Source organism: Astatotilapia calliptera, chromosome 3, assembly GCF_900246225.1.
Source record: "Astatotilapia calliptera chromosome 3, fAstCal1.2, whole genome shotgun sequence".
NCBI classification, from domain to species: Eukaryota; Metazoa; Chordata; class Actinopteri; order Cichliformes; family Cichlidae; genus Astatotilapia; species Astatotilapia calliptera.
In genome coordinates this window covers 33,851,470-33,870,511 of record NC_039304.1, presented here as the reverse complement: position 1 = coordinate 33,870,511, position 19,042 = coordinate 33,851,470, and the positions used below count along the sequence as shown (strand labels likewise).

The window sequence follows — 19,042 nt, the reverse complement described above, 5'->3', positions numbered from 1 at the left end:
TTAAATACACTTAGACATTGAGGGCTAGCAGGAGGGACTATGCGCTTACCTGCTGCTCCTTGGCAGGTAGCTCCATGCCCTCCTGGGTTTTAATTGCACCTTAGAACACACATGCATCAACACTACAATGAGCGGGTGGAGGGAGGTTTGGAGTCTTCTCCCACCCCCATTCTCTGCGGCCTGCTGGAGCGGGAGGGGTAGGTGGAGTTGGCCGTCCGACTGCGGTCTGGAGTGTGGGGCCTCCCTGCTGCTACGGAGTCGGGGTGGTCTGCCTCTCCCCACCGCAGGGAAAAGGGTAACACCACCTGGGTCTGGGTGCAGTTCCCCCCTCCAGGGGCAAGGGTACCTAGACCCGGTTTGTAGAGTACGCTTGGGGAGTGTGATCATGTGTACAGCGTCTCTTTATGTCTGTCTCCACGTTGGTTGAGTGTGGAGTAAGTGTATATGAGAGCATGAGGGTGGGAATGGATGTTTGTGTCTGTGTGTGCCTGTATGTCCGTGTCTATATGTCAGGTTGGGTATCAGACGCCACCTCTCTGGGGACACCTCAGGCCCTCCAAGGTTTGGAGGCCTATCTCCACCTACCACCACTTCCCCTGCCGGTGGCGGACTCCCTCAGGTGTCGGTGCGTTGGTGGTTCCTTGTGTCTGGGGGTGGGCGTCCAGGTACACACCGGCTCACTCCTTGGCGGCCGTTTATCGGGGCCTGGAGCCTGGGGCTCGCTCGGGCCCCTTCGGGGGTGGGGTGCCCCCGGCCTCTCGGCCTGGGGCTCGGTCACTCAGGCACAGCTGGCGGCCGGCGGAGCTCACGGGCGCGTCACTGCAACTCCCCCTGGCTTCTGCTCCGCGGCTGCTGAGTGAACCCTCATCTGAGACTCTCCTCGGCTCTTACTGGAACAGTGGCGCGGCTGCCCCTCTGTTGGTCTTCCATGGTTTCTTGTGTTCTGGGGGCCTCTGGATGTCTGGAGTTTTGATCTCCTCCATACCTGCTTCACACCCTGGAGGACGGGGCTGTGGCCCCCCCACACTCCCTAGCAGATCGCTACATGGAGAAACCTTTGGAATACAAGCGCGCTGATCCACACAGGTATGCACATGGGTGTTCACTGCTCGTAGACCCAAATTACACCTTTCTTGGCTGCTACTTCGAAGCACATCTGTCCTGCGTGCTGCACAACAACATTGAATATTTAGTATTTACTGCTGTTTACACTTAGCTAGATTAATGCGATGGTGTTGTGTTTAGTATGTTGCTTTGTTTTGTTTGTTTTTTTTGCCTTTTTTTGCTTGTTTTCTATTCTTCTCTCAACAGGTGATCCAGAAGATTTTTATTTTTTTTCTCCCCCCCCTTTCTCACTGTCCCTCTCCCCTTCTGTTTTTCCTTTCCTTCCTCTTTCTTTCTCCCTTTCCTATCTCTCACTCATGTCTGTCCCGTCTGTAACATCTGAAAATAAAATATAATAAATAATAAAAACAAAGATCGACCAAATGGACCAATACGGCAATGCCACGATGATCCATTTGGCAAAGTAAATCCATTGGGTATCCTTGTTGGTCTTCAGACAACAATTCTGATGGCTAAAGAACCAAATGGGACAGGCGAGACAAAAACAAAAAAACAAAAAAAACAAACAAACTACGAAATGGGTATATACCCAGTTAAAAAGACATTGGATGGGTTTACGCTTGATATGAATTATTGTTGTTCTTTGTGTAAGTTATACATTGAAAGTATGATCTCTGTTACATAACCTGGTCACAGAAATTATAAATGTAGCAATGTGCTTGTCTTTTGTTTTTCAGTCACAGAGTTCAGTCACTAGATACATATGTTTTAGTGAGGTCAACTTGACAAGTACTGTAAATATACACTGAACAAAAATATAAACGCAACACTTTTGTTTTTGCTCCCATTCCCCATGGGATGGACGTAGAGACCTAAAATTCATTCCAGATACACAATATAACCATCCCTCCCAAACAGTGGTCACAAATCAGTCCAAATGTGTGGTAGTGGGCACATCTGCTATATTGAGATAATCCATCCCACCTCACAGGTGTGCCACATCAGGATGCTGATCTGACATCACGAGTAGTGCACAGGTGTACCTCAGACTGCCCACAACAAAAGGCCACCCTGGAATGTGCAGTTTTGTCTCACAGCAAAATGCCACAGATGCCACAAGCAATGAGGGAGCGTGCAATTGGCATGCTGACAGCAGGAATGTCAACCAGATCTGTCGCCCGTGCATTGAATGTTCATTTCTCAACCATAAGCCGTCTCCACAGGCGTTTCAGAGAATATGGCAGCACATCCAACCGGCCTCACAACCGCAGACCTCGTGTAACCACACCAGCCCAGGACCTCCACATCCAGCAGGTTCACCTCCAAGATCGTCTGAGACCAGCCACCCAGACAGCTGCTGGAACAATTGGTTTGCACAACCAAACAATTTCTGCACAAACTGTCAGAAACCGTCTGAGGGACGCTCAACTGCATGCCCGTCGTCCTCATCGGGGTCTTGACCTGACTCCAGCTCGTCGCCGTAACAGACTTGTGTGGGCAAATGCTCACATTCGATGGCGTCTGGCACGTTGGGGAGGTGTGCGCTTCACGGATGAATCATGGTTCACATTGTTCAGGGCAGATGGCAGCTGAGAATGTCCCAGTTCTTGCATGGCCAGCATACTCACCGGACATGTCACCCATTGAGCATGTTCGGGATGTGCTTGACCGGCGTATACGACAGCGTGTACCAGTTCCCACGAATATCCAACAACCTCGCACAGCCATTGAAGTGGAGTGGACCAACATTCCACAGGCCACAATTGACAATCTGATAGACTCCATGCGACGATGTGTTGCACTGCATGAGGCAAATGGTGGTCACACCAGATACTGACCGGTTCTGGGTCCCCAGACCCCCAATAGCGCAAAAAACTGCACATTCCAGGGTGGCCTTTTGTTGTGGGCAGTCTGAGGTACACCTGTGCACTACTCATGATGTCAGATCAGCATCCTGATGTGGCACACCTGTGAGGTGGGATGGATTATCTCAATATAGCAGATGTGCCCACTACCACACATTTGGACTGATTTGTGACCACTGTTTGGGAGGGATGGTTATATTGTGTATCTGGAATGAATTTTAGGTCTCTACGTCCATCCCATGGGGAATGGGAGCAAAAACAAAAGTGTTGCGTTTATATTTTTGTTCAGTGTATCAACAGGTTCATCAGCACATGGTATTGTAATAGAGTTAGGCTGTTGTGGTTTTCTAGCTGTGGAAAACAGAAACCGGAATCTGCAGTGATGTTGTTAGAGATGTTTTGCATATCATTATTGTTATGGGATGTGTAGATAAGCAGTAATAAATATGTCAAGACGATCACCTTATTTTCTTTAGTCTTTTTATCTCTACAGGTGCCCTGGATGAGGCTGTGGACTACATCCAAGACCTGGAAGCCAGGTTGGAAGAAGAAGCCCTGCCATCTCCTGTCCTCTTCTGCAGATATCGGTCATCTGATGACCTAACAGGATTCTACACTAAATTTCCATCTGACAGTGTCTTCGGGAGGTTTTAGGAGTCCATCTGCTTATTGACAGTGGGCTAGACTAAACAAAGAAAACTGGTGAGGAAGCCTGCCTAGAACCCTCACGCCACGCCATTAATAGATGAGTTTCTGATGGACTCTTTGAGGGGTGTTCATGGAGCTGCTGACATGTTTATTGTGAGCAATGCCAAATTGCCATCACCTGGACCAATTATCTATTCATTCATCATGCTGTCCTTCCTTCCTATCTGGATCGGCAGGGAAAAGGTCAAGGCCACTATGCCCCTCAAATTCCAGAGATGCTGCCAGAATGTGACTGTCATGCTAGACTGCCTGGCGATCGCACAGGAGACATCCTCTTCTCTGACCTTAAAGTCACAAACATTCTCCAATTGCAAGATCAGGATGACTCTGAAAGGGCTGATGGGTGTTTCTCCCAGTGGGTTGGAATTCATCTCACCTCTGTATACTGTCTGCATCTCTGATAAGGAGATGACAAGCATCAGTGGAGTGCTTCCCTGGCTGGAGCCAGGAGACCAAGACGTGGCAGACAAAGGACTCCTTATTCAAGACCTCCTTGCTGATGTTGGAGCTAAACTTTTCATTCCACTTTTTAAAGGTTCAGGGCATTTCAGCAAGCTTCACACACTTACAGTGATTGAAAATATTAATCAGATCCTCCTTTTTTTTATGAATTAATGAATGTTATGTAAATAAGTCAGGGTTCTGTAAACATCAAATCCAAAGACTTCCTGAGCCCTATTTGCAATTGTTATATATTATATGAATATTATATTGAATCCCACGTTTTTCTCCTTGAACATTTCACTTCAAGAACTCATTTGACTTCAAGGATTTGATTAGCAAAACAATTCTGGATCCAACTCTTTGCCCTTTTACAGTGGGATCAAAAGTTTGGGCAACCTTTTTAATAGTCATTATTTTCCTGTATAAATCGTTGGTTGTTACAATAAAAGATGTCAGTTAAATATATCATATAGGAGACAAACAGTGATATTTGAGAAGTGAAATGAAGTTTATTGGATTTACAGAAAGTGTGCAATAATTGTTTAAACAAAATCAGGCAGCTGCATAAATTTGGGCACTGTTGTCATTTTATTGATTCCAAAACCTTTAGAACTAATTATTGGAACTCAAATTGGCTTGGTAAGCTCAGTGACCCCTGACCTACATACACAGGTGAATCCAATAATAAGAAAGAGTATTTAAGGGGGTTAGTTGTAAGTTTCCCTCCTCTTTTAATTTTCTCTGAAGAGTAGCAACATGGGGGTCTCAAAACAACTCTCAAATGACCTGAAGACAAAGATTGTTCACCATCATGGTTTAGGGGAAGGACACAGAAAGTTGTCTCAGAGATTTAAGCTGTCTGTTTCCACAGTTAGGGACATATTGAGAAAATTGAAGACCACAGGCTCAGTTCAAGTTAAGGCTCGAAGTGGCAGACCAAGAAAAATCTCAGATAGACAGAAGCAACGAATGGTGAGAACAGTCAGAGTCAACCCACAGACCAGCACCAAAGACCTACAACATCATCTTGCAGCAGATGGAGTCACTGTGCATCGTTCAAGCATTCGGTGCACTTTACACAAGGAGATGCTGTACGTGAGAGTGATGCAGAGGAAGCCTTTTCTCTGCCCACAGCACAAACAGAGTCGCTTGAGGTTTCCTAAAGCACAGTTGGACAAGCCAGCTTCATTCTGGAATAAGGTGCTGTGGACTGATGAAACTAAAATTGAGCTATTTGAGCATAACAAGGGGTGTTATACATGGAGGAAAAAGAGCACAGCATTCCAAGAAAAACATCTGCTACCTACAGTAAAATATGGTGGTGGTTCCATCATGCTGTGGGGCTCTGTGGCCAGTGCAGGGACTGGGAATCTTGTCAAAGTTGAGGGACACATGGATTCTACTCAGTATCAGCAGATTCTGGAGACCAATGTCCAGGAATCAGTGACAAAGCTGAAGCTGCACCGGGGCTGGATCTTTCAACAAGACAACGACCCGAAACACTGCTCAAAATCCACTAAGGCATTCATGCAGAGGAACAAGTACAACGTTCTGGAACGGCCATCTCAGTCCCCAGACCTGAATATTATTGAAAATCTGTGGTGTGAGTTAAAGAGAGCTGTCCATGCTCGGACGCCATCAAACCTGAATGAACTAGAGATGTTTTGTAAAGAGGAATGGTCCAAAATACCGTCAACCACAATCCAGACTCTCATTGGAACCTACACGAAGCATTTAGAGGCTGTAATTTCTGCAAAAGGCGGATCTACTAAATATTGATTTCATTTCTTTTTTTGTGGTGCCCAAATTTATGCAGCTGCCTGATTTTGTTTAAACAATTATTGCACACTTTCTGTAAATCCAATAAACTTCATTTCACTTCTCAAATATAACTGTATGTGTCTCCTATATGATATATTTAACTGACATTTTTTTATTGTAACAACCAACAATTTATACAGGAAAATAATGACTATTAACAAGGTTGCCCAAACTTTTGCATCCCACTGTATTTCACCCTGTGGTTCATTTTGAAGCTGTTTACTCATTTTAGTATTTATATCAAACAATTAAATAATATCCAAATTTTTAACAGCAACTGATTCACAGTTAACCAAAAGTAAGTTGTATTTCTGGAAATATCACCTAAAGCACCTGAAAAAGTTAAAAACTGATAAACAGATAAATAAAACATGTATAAAAGCATAGCAAGATACAAATCCATGTAGCTTATTCTTCATCTCAGCAATGAATGTGTCCTCATGCCACACTTTCCACAGTTAAATCTGTATATCAGTATGCAGTCCTGTATCTGAACCTGTCACCTTGAGGTGAACCCCCTTGGAAACAAAATATTTTGATGCTGCTCTTTACCTCAACAAGTCCAAATTTAGTTGACCCGTACATCTAGAGTGGCCCCAAGAATCTATGAATCGTACGAGCAGCACATTAACCCACATCAGTTTGTCACAGTCTTTATGTCAGACACCACAAGCCCACCGCGCTTCATGGCTGCAGTTTGCTTTGTGGAGCAATCAAAATTGGTTAGTGTAGTTATGCCCACACTGGACATAACTGCAGACTGCTGCCTCATTCCATTCTCAACCTCTCAGAACATTTGTGGCGATAATTGCAGGCTCTGGAGATTCTTAAGCTGATGGAAATTTGGGCCAAAGTGGAGCTTAGAAAAACTGTGTTGCATTGAAGGAAGTGGTGGAGGAGGAGGTCACAGGACTTATGGGTGGGTGAGCTACTTTGGACAGGCCGATTCCATCTCAGACAACCCATCTAACACAACCACGATGAGACGCCAGGGCTGAACCTGGCTTAATCTGGCTCCAGATGCCATCATATCAGGCTCAGGTAGTGGTCCTAGACATAAGGAGAGCATAAATACACAAGGCATTCATAATTCATAACTCAGTTACTAATAACATAAAAGTTCTATACACACAAGTGATTCGTTTTTACAGCGTTACGTTATTTTGTACTCTAGTGTAATGCCTTCCAGCTCTGCTCTAACAAACACTGTTTTGTAGCTAATAATAATCTTTTTATGAGTGTTAAACTGTACTGGATGGCTGTTCATAAGCATTTAAATCTTAGCAATTGAAATTTGAATTTACCAATAATGTTAGTCGCAACCAGAAACCTGAAAACCTCTTGAAGTAGGAACACTCTCACAAAGCAACATTCACACAGTCAAAGAGCTCAGAGAGCTCTTGCTTGCTGATTTTAGTCTTTGCTTTACAAGCTCACAGACGAGTTCAGGATGGCTTCCCTTAAAAGTTAAAATAAAAAGGCAGTTAGTCTCTAATCTGAACTGAAGGTATGTGATTATAATTTATAGCACGTCTGTTCTTCAATCATGCAGAAATACCAACTCTAAACTTTAACTAGCGTTGTTATAATCCAGCCATAATCTGATTTAACCTAAAACCACCTCTATTTTTGGTGTTTGCCATCTGTGTAAGCCACTCGTGACGAGCCAGAAAAGGAGGAACAGCCGACATACAGAGCTGTGAATAGTGTGAGGTCTGGTACGGGAATGCAGAACATGCATGTGGTTGCAGAACCCTTTACCGGCTGCATAAAAAGGCTGTTTTTATGTTTCAGGTTAAATTCAAGTCGTACTTGTGCTGTTGCATCACTTTCAGGAATAACGTGACACTGTAACTGCCCCTGTTGTCTAATACCTTTGCTTATAGTATGTACGGCAGCTCAAGACTTATTCTTATGGATTGCTTTTAACCAGTAGATATTACTATGTTTTAATTTTATGTTTATTACTTCTGACTGTTGTTGTGAAATACTTTGTGATCCTTATCCAAAAAGGCTCTGAAAGCAGGTTTTTTATTTTGTTTTGTTTTTTAAACTTTGATGTCTGTAGAGAGCAGGTTTACTTTTGCGTCTATGAGAACATCATTCAATTCATATCTGAATGCATAATGGACTGCACTGACAGTCATCAGCCCGAGGCTCAGCTCTGTGCAAACCCGATCAATACAAAGGCCAATTCAACCCCCCAAAAGTCCCCACATCGCCTGCTCTCTTCAGTGCATCAGCAGGGAAGCGAATAATGCTCTTATTAATGGGGATGAGCAAACACGTTTTACAAAAATGTAAATGCACAGACATTGTGCCAGACTGAACTGTGGCCATCAGAGCACACGTATGGACAAAATTTTGACATAGATGTATGTATACCTTTAATGTGTCACTGACAAGGTGGAATTCCTGCTTGAATACTTGTTTTGGTTCAAAAATTCACAATGAATGAACTTCATTCACTGTGGATGTTGTAGCAATGTGGGTAAACCTCGTGATAAGACATATTTAGTCATAATAGTTTTCAGATGAATGTCTAATGAAGGAAGTAAGCAGGCTGGAAATGTTAAAAAGAAAAAAATCATGCGTGTTTTGGTTATTTTTTACACGAGGAGTGTGGTGTGGAGATGTTTATTGACTTTTTTTCTATGAGATGTGGCAGCTAGTGAACAGGGGCTTGATTGAGGGTGTACAATCAAGACAGAGCAGAGTACCCAGATCAGATCAATACTGTGCAGATGAGGGAGTCTCGTGGGAAGAAGCTGGGTTTGTTGCCATCTGGGCTCCCTAAAAAGATCCACTTTAACACAAGTTTAATCATTTGATCCCCACAGAAGGCACACAATGAAATTAAGAGTATCTGCACAGGCTCAATTCATGCTTCACATGATGATGGTGTTTTGTTGATTTAGACTGAAAAGCATGATGTAACAGGGAAGTACTGCAGTGCTCTGAAGGTCTCCTCACAAAACACAACTTGATATCACTCCCATATTGGTGTGAGTGCTCTCAGAGTAATTCGAGGGCTTGCTTGGCTCGTCATATGATGCCTCTCCAGCTATTACAGTACATTAGAAGGAAAGCTTGCAACCAGACTGTGGAGCTCATCTCCAGGATGTTTGTACTTCTGTGCTGCTGCTAATGTAGGAATGACAGGTGCTCTCCTCTTCTCAGGTGGTGCTGGTGGAGAAAAACAGCGAATGTGTAGTTAGTTAGCGTGTGTTTGGGAGCTGGAGGAAGACGCACGGGTGTCCTGGACGGGTGGTCCAGGAGACATTTGCTGTCCCGTCTCAGGTTCCAAAAAGAGCATTCTGTTCCTGGCCCTGCAGAAAAACTGTGCATCGTTGTGTATCTGAATCTAGATCTTTGTCTCTGTTCATGTCACAAACTGAAAGCATTTTCTTTTCTTTTTCTTTTTTTTTTTCCACACAAGCACATTTCATAATCCTCTATTTTTTTTACACCAAAAATAACACAGACAACCAAATTTTAACTTGACTGGTTACAGTTCCCTCTAACTCATTATGATGTACATTTCTGCAAAAATGAAAAAGACGTGTACTGGGCAAGAAGTATTAAAAAAACATGGATGATTACTCGTTGGATGCAAAACGAGGCCCAAATGTACAAGAACTGGCAGCTGGTGGTCCAAAACCAGAAAAAGAACCAGAACACCCAAAAAATGAGATGAAAAAAAAGAAAGAAACTAAAGCAAAGAAAGGAGGAGGTAAGGAGGGAACTGTGAACTAACCGAACACGTGTAAAACTAAGCTGAGAAGTAAAGAAATCAATGAAAAACTGCATAGAAAACAAACACGGACCCACAATGCAAGTGAACCTTTCGGAACAAAACAGGCGATATAAAGAATAATCAAAAATGTAACAGCAACACAATTAAAATGATCATAAATGAACTCAGCACAGCTTCTATTTTTTCATCTTTTTTCCACGTTGACTGTCTTTGAAATCATCAAGCATTTTACAACATCTTTTTTTAACATGTCTTTCAATATTTTTGTTCCTTTTCTGTTTAATAATTTATATCACTCATAAATCCCCTTATTAAATGTGGTACCGGTGGGTTAAGCCCCCTTTAAATAGCCAACAGAAGGTTTAATCTCCTATTAAAGTGGGTGGTTGAGGCATTCTTCCTCTGAGTGCAGCTGATATAAGTGGTCTTCATGTTAGCACAAAGAAACTATTTCTGTGTTTGATTTTTTTGGGTGGAACAAGTTCTGATTGTATTCACAAACTACAGAGAGCATGCTGTAAATTTGATCTAGCTACTTTGGCCTTCATCATGGATTTTCTTTCTTTCTCTTTGTGTGTTTCACTGTTTCTCTCACCCTCTTTTCTCCCTGTCTTTGATTCATGCATTATTTATCTCTCAGAGCAAACCAGCTTCCTCCCTCACCCACCCCAGCCCCTCATGTCCCCACTGCCCTCCTGTTCTATATAAATCACAGTCACTTTCAATTGATATGTAAGATGAAACCATCACTCCCATTTCTTAAACATATTCAAAACTAGGAGTTTAAGTTTCTCAGGCGTACTTTCTGGTTTGCCTTTTATGTTCATCATGGCATAGATTCAACAAGGTGCTGGAAATATTCCTCCGAGATTTTTGTCCATACTAACATGTCAGCATCAGTTGCTGTAGATTTGTCAGCTGTGACTCTCATTCCGGTACATCCCAGAGGTGCTCTATTGGACTGAGATCTGGTGACCTGCTGGAAGGAGCCATTAGATGATCCATACACTGTGGTCATTAAGTGATGGACATGATCAGCAACAATATTTAGGTCGGCTGTGCTGATCAAACAACACTCAGCTGGTGCTAAAGGGGTCCAAAGAGTGCCAAGAAAAAATCCCCAGACACTTAAATCACCACGAGCAGCCTGAACTGTTCGGGACAGGATGGATCCATGCCTACCGACTGAATGCTGATGCAGCTGATAGGAGAGACACCCAGTGTGGTCTTCTGCTGTTGTAGTCCATCTACTTCAATGTATTGTGCATTCAGAGATGCTTGTCTGCATACCTTGGTTGTAACGAGTAGTTGTTTGAGTTGTTTTTGCCGTTTTATGACCTCAATGCAGTCTGGCCGTTATTCTCTGACTTCTGGCATCAAAAAGGCATTTTCACCTGGAGAACCGTTGCTTGCTAGATATTTTTTCTTTTTCAGACCACCCTCTGTAAAACTTAGAGATCGTTTTGTGGGAAAATCTCAGTAAATCAACAGAAATATTCAGGCCGCTCTGACTGGCACCAACAACCAAAGTCACTTAAATCCCCTTTCTTCCTCATTCTGGTGCTCAGCTTTAACTTTAGCAGGTCGTGTCTGACCATGTCTTCGTGCTTAGATGCTTTGGGCTGCTGCCATGTGATTGGCGGATTAGACTTTTATATTTTCATAATAACTTTTAACATGGATATTAAAGTCAGTACAAGAACAGATCTGCACACATTGCAACATCATTACATAATATTTTCCAACTGTGAAGTCAAAGAGTTCATGTTGATGAATATGGCCTTTACCGTGATCAATACCTACACTGGGAGATTAGTGAGACCAGTACTTCAACTTTTATTATTTATTAATGAGCTGTTTGCATTACAAAATTTTAAAAAAGAGTTTCGCCAAAAGGAGTGTGAGAGCTAAACTACTTACTCTTAAATGAATAATCTCAATTATGCTCCCTAATGAGCTTTATTACAATTCTGGGAACCATACTGGATGAGTCACAAGTATACTTCAATGCCTTTTAACTTGTCAAATGTTGAGTCAAGTGAACCCGATTAAAAAAGAAAGCTACAATACAATTTATTTTGCTTCGGGGATTTGAAGTAAGTGAGGATATTGCACAAACATCTACTCACAGAACTCATAAACATCTCTGCCATTACTGAAGCCTGTTCTGCTGCTACAGCGCTTTAAACAAGTATTGTCACGATTTGAATCCATCATTTTTTTTTTTTTTTTGCCTCAGGTGTCTCCAGCAGTACATCACCTCTTACGCATAAAGGCAGCAGTGTTTCTGAGAAGAGCAATCCTCTCATTCCACTTTTCTCCAGATGATAAATAATTTAATATGAGTTTTAAATAGGTCACATAAAAAAAAAGAAGTGATTTTCATGTGATGTGATAGAGTCAGACTCACTGTGCATCGTGCGCCACATTCAGCCCATGTTGATCATAATTGGGCTGGACCCGTAATGTGCCATTGTGACTCTTTTGGCATAAATTGTAAGAAACAAATGTGTTACATTGCAGAAACGGTTCTGGTAGCTCATTGCCTAGACTGTCCTGTAATTAGAAAACAGAAAGTTCTTGTTAGTTTACAGACAATGCCTCATTTAAAAAATACACCGTGCACGGACTGTAAACAAAAATAAAAAATAAATAAACAAAACAAAACAAAAAAACAACAGAAATTTCTACAGTAGTGAAAAAAGGTTTCTGTTAATTGCTGATGTATTACTCTGTTGTAATATATATATATATATATATATATATATATATATATATATATATATATATATATATATATATATATATATCGGCAGCTGTAAAACACGAGTTAAAAAGTCCAAAAACTTATGCCCACCTTCTCTTGATCCAAGGCTGTGCACTGGGCCGGATTGGACTTTTTGCTGGGCTCATTTGCCCCCCCGCCCGTTCGACACCTCTGGGACAGACGACTCTCATTAAAGTTAACTTTTTATTTGTATGTTTGTTGGTTGGTTGTTTTTGGTTGTGCATCATCAGCGTGGATGTTGCTGCAGACATCCGTAGGTGTACATCCGTGTGACTGAAGGGACTTCTGTTTTCAGTCTGACGGATGTCTTCCTTTCAGAAGTTTTTCAAAGGAGGCTCATTTAGACGGGAGGCAGTCTGGTTTTTTTAAACACTTGGTTTGTTCGACTCAACAGCAACTACCACGTAATTTAACCATTTAAAAAAGAGAAAGAAAGAGCTATTTCGTGTGTGTGTGTGTGTGTGTGTGTGTGTGTGAGTGCGCGCGCGCGCGCACATTGTGGGCGTGGAGAGGGAGACGGGCCCTTCCCTGAAGCCGCTGAGCGCTTCTGCCAGATGAAACGCTGTAGGAGGAAAGAAGCGCACGCAGGCGTGAGTCCGATGGGTCAATCTCAGCGAGTGGATCGCATCTGCAACTAGGGCTCACGGACTTAGTGACTTCCCGCTGCGGGTTTCACACCTGACACAGCTCACTTACTCGGACAGTTTCTTATTTATTTCCTCCTACTCTAACAGCAAAATCCAAAAGATTTGCAAAGACACACAATAATGACAACCGAGTTCAGTGCAGACTAAAGACTGCATCACTCTGCCCTGCATCCGACGGCTGACCTCCCTGGAAAGATGCAAACAAGACACAGAATGTATTGCGTGTTCGTAGCAGTGTTGCTTGGAGCGGTGAGTACTCTCTGACATAATCATCGTGGGTGTTAAATATTTGCCGTCAACTTCACCTGGTTACATTTTTCCCTGTCACATCGTGCGCAAAAAGGATGCCAGTTGCGCATCAACATGGTCCCATTAGAAGGTGGTTAAAAGCTGGTGCGAGTGTGTGGGGGACGTTTTGTCTCTTTCACGTGTTTTATTTTCTTTTTATTAATATTTTTTCTTCCCGTCCAGCCTGTCACGCCCTTCACCTTTTGAGAGAAAACTTTCCTGAAAATCTTTACTTTTCTCTCTGTGATTTAAAGTCCCAGTCGTGTTAGATGATACTGGTATTTGTGGTGCCCACCTTCGTGTCTCTGCACCTGTCCCACCCGCAGCCCTGGCTTGACATTGTGAAGCAAGAATGGATGTATGCAGGAGCCATTCAGGTTGATACTCTATAGCCTCAGTTGTGGATCTGTAGTTCCACCCTTCTCAGTTACATGTGGCTCCACAGACAGGAGGACAATAACAATGTAACAGTGGGCTCTGTGGAGGAGATCACCAGTAAAGCCCGGGTTTGGTTTAACTTTGGTGAATTCCTCGATTTACTGAGTTTGTGAGGCAAACTTGTGATAATGGGCATACAGGAAGTTAAACATTAAGCATGATCTGTAGGGCGATTTCTAGGCGATGCACAGATTCTCACCACTGCGAAGGCCTGGAAGATGAAGCTACACAGAGGCAAAAACAAGCAGATGCAGGAGATGGAAGTAAACATAGAGGGAGGGAGACAGGGGGGAAACATGACCATGTGGGAGAGGGAAGGAAAATCCACCACCTTATGAGGATTCATGAAAACTATGCCAAACTGTCTGTTACATGGACACGGTCAGCCTGTGCTGTGAGCTCGTCAATGTCTTGGCTTTTGGAGCCGGCTGCATCACTGATACGTGACAGCTGCTCCCACTGATGGGTATACATCCTCTGCTGGCTCAGCACATGTAATATTGATAGAGTCTGAACCACCCTCCTACCCACTCCCAGCCCCCTCACTTTTCCTCTCCTCCTTTCCCCCTTACATGCTCACTTGGCTCGCTTCTTGTCTGTTTCTCTCCCTTTGCCTCTCGCTCCATGAAGTGATGATTCAGCTTTGTTTGCGAAGGCACGGGGTTGTCATGTAACTGGCACCCAGTGGGCCAACAGCAGTTTAGGGTCCACGTCTGGATTAAAATTAAGCCCAGTTTATTGGAAGGCTGGTTTAGTGGAACTCTAATGGCTTAACAAGCGCTGACAGCAGAGGTCCAGAGGTTAAGTGCCTCCAACTTAAAATTGACTGTTGCATTAGTAAGATTGGTTGGAGCATTGAAAGTGGTGTGTCCAGATGCTTCTGTGCATTCATTTGTGTGCGTGCGCGCGTGTGTTCTTCTTACTTCTTGATTTTGCTTCAGGGAAATTGGCTGACAAAAGTTGAAGCATGCAGCCCACAAATTTCCATCTAAAAAGCAGGAAACGTGCAAGTCGAGCTGCAACTTGCTCAGTGCTCTGCATCCTTTTTCTTTTTTCTATTGCTCAAGCCGTATGCTGAACATCGCATTGCCCTCTAATTCTTCTGTTTGCACAGCCCAGCAGACATTACTGATGCACTTTAACCTCGGTTATTCATCTTTGAGGCGTCTTGGTGCTGCACACCCTCACCTGGAGCTAGAATAGGGTAAAATAAAAGTACAACAACAAAAAAAGACGCAGTTGTCAAAATGCTGGAACTTGGAGTCATTTCAAAGGTGTCAGTTTGACTTTTGGAACAGGTTTGTTCACATGTAAGGTTTGTAAATGTGTTTGCACGAATGTGAATGTTTGGTTGGGTGTGTGTGGAGTACACGAAGCGGGCAGCTCAGGGGAAGCAGCTACTGTAGAGTGATGAGCGTGTGCAGATGGGAAAGGTGAGCGTGAGGTAGAGCGTGAGCTGCGGTGAGGAAGAGAGCAAGGGCTTTGAAGTTGTGAGGAAGCTACAAAGTGAAACATTTTGGAGGCTTAAATCACCGCATGGAGAAAGTGTTGCAGGTCACACAGAGAGAATTTGGTGTTACAACAGTCAGAGGAGAATTAGGAGCTTCACTCGATGAACATAAACTGTCTTTGTTTCCCAGAGTTTGTGCACTTTCATGAAAATAATAGATGAATCAAACTAACCAGGCATTTTTTTAATGGAACATTTCAAATAAAAAGTTCCTGCATGAGGCTGAAAACATTCTTGAACATTTAGAGGATGAAAAATTAAATACCAAAGACTTGAAGTTCGATGAACCGTGACACCGTTGAGAGCAACAGCGAGTATGTGTTTGTGTAGGTCCAAAGGAAAGCGTACATGCTCACACCCATCCACACACTCATGGACATTATCTGCCAGCTGACTCAGTGGAGGTGCTCGAGGGGACATTTGATGTTTCTTGGAGCTCCTTTCTCTCGTCAGTAACATTCCACACACACCTGAACCCTGACGCCTGTCAGGCGATTGTACCTCCTTCGCAAAATGCCCCCATCAACATACCCACATCCGTCCTCTCTAAGTATATTTGCTGTATCTGACTTACATTTAGTAATAAAAACAAAAAAGTGCCTTAAAAATTGTTTTAATGTGGTCTAACAAGGCTGAGACACAATTTTCTTTACACCCTTCATCTATGAATAATGGGATAACTCATTAGACATACACTGGCTTACAGCAGACGGTCCTGATTTCATATATATCAGCTTAAAAATCATCATGTATATGCGGAAAAGGAAAACATAAAGCTTTGTTAGTATGTAACTTTGTCTTGTTTGCTTTAGAGATTAAGGTGTGCAGAAGAAAGCAAAGATTTAGCTATTAGATATAATGTCAAAGGCCATGCACACTCATAGGTCTTAAGAGTTGTAGTAAGATGTAGAGACACGTCCCGGCTCAAGCCTGAGTGTCATGCATTTATTTATGCCTGAGCAGAGACACACACAGATGTCTTCACCTGTCAGCAGCTTTGATAACGCACTCAACAGGTTATTGTTTGCAGAATGTAGATAAGACCAGCTTTATCTTTGTGAGGATGAGTTATTTTGTGTGCTCGCACTTTATAAATGCCTTCGCTTCTTAAACTTCCATGTGACCGTTTAAAAAAAAAACAAAGCAGGACCTCATTGTGACCTCGAGTTACAGATCCCGTGTGTCAAAAAATGTAAGCAGTTTAACCAGAGAATTATTTGTTTCTACAATTTATTTTTATTTGAAGCCAGACAAGGAAAAGAAAACGTAGTATTGCACAAAAGCAGAGAAAACAGAAAAAGGGACTGTGGAAAGTGGACGGTTTTGTGAGGCTTTGCCATTAATCATCTCACAACTGTTCTGATTTTTCTTCCCACTTTCCTTCGGGGTCCTCACTGGCCCCGTGACTAAACTAGTTTAGTCCTTCCAAAATAAACCTAAGCAGATGCCAGACAGTAAGAAAGATTTCCGTTTTCTAGAGCGTTGTTTATTTTTCCTTTCTTTCTAATGCTCTTTCTTGTGAAATACTGGGGCTTCTTTCCAGCATGATGGCCTTTTCAGCCAGCGGTGTGGGACTGAGTTTATATGAAGTGTGCTTGTTGCACAATATGAAACATTGCTTCGCTTGAGACAAAACATTAAACTTTATCTGTAAAATTATTTTTGTGTGTGTTTTACTGACAATCTTCAATTTGCTGCTGTTAATGGAGTTGCTGTCATTCTGCAGGTTGGGACCCTGGCCAATAAGGGAGCATGTCCATCAAACCAGTATACACACAGTGGCGAATGCTGCAAGCAGTGTCAGCCCGGCGAGGGTGTCGTCCAGCCCTGTGGGGCCCAACAGACCGTCTGTGAGCCGTGCCTCGATAGTGAGTATCACACAAACAGCTGTCTAAATGTCACGAGAACACGGACACTCGTAGATTCAGGGGTTTCTGATGCAAATACACAGAAAAAAAACCCGGACGCATGCACTCAAACATTAATGAATGAGCTAGCTGTGCTGGTTACATGCCTCAGAGCAGAGCTCCACGAGCACGCCGTGTAGTCTCTGGTTCTGATCATCAGTGTTTCATCTGATAGAAGAAGATGATAAACTGATGCCCTGAAATTCACCCTCTGTCTTCTTCCTACTTGTTCGAGCTTTCCGCTGTGAGTGTGTCCCTGGAGAAAACACATGCTTCCAACAGCAGTTTATGGAGGATTGTAAATCAAATGCAAATTTCCTTCAAAGTTTGATTTAAAATCCAAAATCCTTCCGCCAAACTGTAAGACAGTGAATAATTTTGGGCTCAACAACAGCCTTCTGTAGTTTTTGCAAAGCTAGATTTTGTTATTAGGATATCAGCAGCTATAGTGAGTTAATCTTTGTTGTTTCATAGTAGTATAGCATGTGTCATATTTTAGTTTTAGCCCGTTTTTAAAGCTTATTTATTTTTTCCTGTTTTAAAATGTAAATTTAATTATATTTTTTTGTGTTTTATGATAGCAAAAGCTCTCCAGCATTGTTGTTTTTTACATTACATTTATGTTTAAATCAGTTCATCCTTAAACATAATAAATATGATTCTACAGGACATATACATGACAGTCTCTACTGCTATGTTTACCCATAGACTGTATACAAAAGATGTACGGAGCTATGACTCTGCCCACTGGTTTGTGGACTTTGTTAAAGAAGCCTTGGCTTGAGTATTTGTGTCGTTGACATCTCAGCTTTTTGAAACCAGTAGGCACATATGAAGGTTGATTTTTTTTGTCTATTTTAAACTAAATGGGACCATAAGTTACTAAATGAACATCATGCTACATTCCCATTGACTTTAAACTAAGGATTGAGACCATAAACTCATTAGCAAAGTGTTTACAGATGTCGTAAGAAGTAAGGAGTTGGGTTGATTACTGCTATGATTTGTCTTGTTTTTACAGCCTAGTAAGCCCCCCTGCTGGTCAATACAAAAAAAATCCAGGTTTAAATCAGGCTAACATTTCCACATCACACTCTTGATTTGTTTATTTGTCTATTTTTTTATGAGAAAAAATGGACCCGCCACATAATCAGGCCATCATCAGAGCTATTAAGACACAGTGTTTCCGAAGCATGATGTTTTTTATTGAAGTCACAGGACTTCAAAGTCATTACGATTCATGCTCTGAGTTCTTGAATTTCAGGGCTGTCCAGCTAGCCTTTGATTTGACAATAGCATCCCTTGAATCATGTAAGTGCACCTAAAAACAGCTCCCAGCTAGATTACCCAGCAAAACAGCTCTCAACATTAGTGTGGATGAAATTAGATTATCACTCTTATGAAACCACGGTGTTGTATGCCAGACAGTAACAGACTTCTTAATGTTTTTACATTTAATTTAAAGCATTAAACTTTTTTGGATGTTTGGAAGTAAATTGGATGCCAGACATAATTGTTCTCCAGTATTCTGCCCTCCTCACGGCCTTTACCATGTAGGGAGAGAGGCTTTGTTGGGCTGAAAGGCTTTCTGAGGACAGTGATGTTGAGAGGATTCAAGAGCGGGAACAGCTCCAAATTCTGTCAGAGAAAAAAAAACTCTGTTGGAAGATGTGTAGTGCATTAGACAAGCTGTTATGTCACAGTAGATTTGGTAAGCATGAATGGTGACTGCAGAGCTCAAAAAGGTATTTAAAGTCTTCTCAGTGTGGTACAGCTCCACATTTTGGCACAGGGAAAATTTAAC

General features: G+C 42.4%; 1 protein-coding gene across 1 annotated transcript in view; it reads left to right on the top strand.

Annotated features, from left to right (window-relative positions):
- Positions 1-13,016: 13,016 nt before the first annotated feature.
- ngfrb (nerve growth factor receptor b) overlaps positions 13,017-19,042 on the top strand; it is a 36,677-nt gene continuing 30,651 nt past the window's right edge. Inside the window, exons 1-2 of the mRNA XM_026163027.1 lie at positions 13,017-13,344; positions 17,058-17,199. Coding sequence (XP_026018812.1) covers positions 13,291-13,344; positions 17,058-17,199 — 196 coding nt within the window. The 5' untranslated portion in view covers positions 13,017-13,290. The remainder of the gene's footprint in view (positions 13,345-17,057; positions 17,200-19,042) is intronic.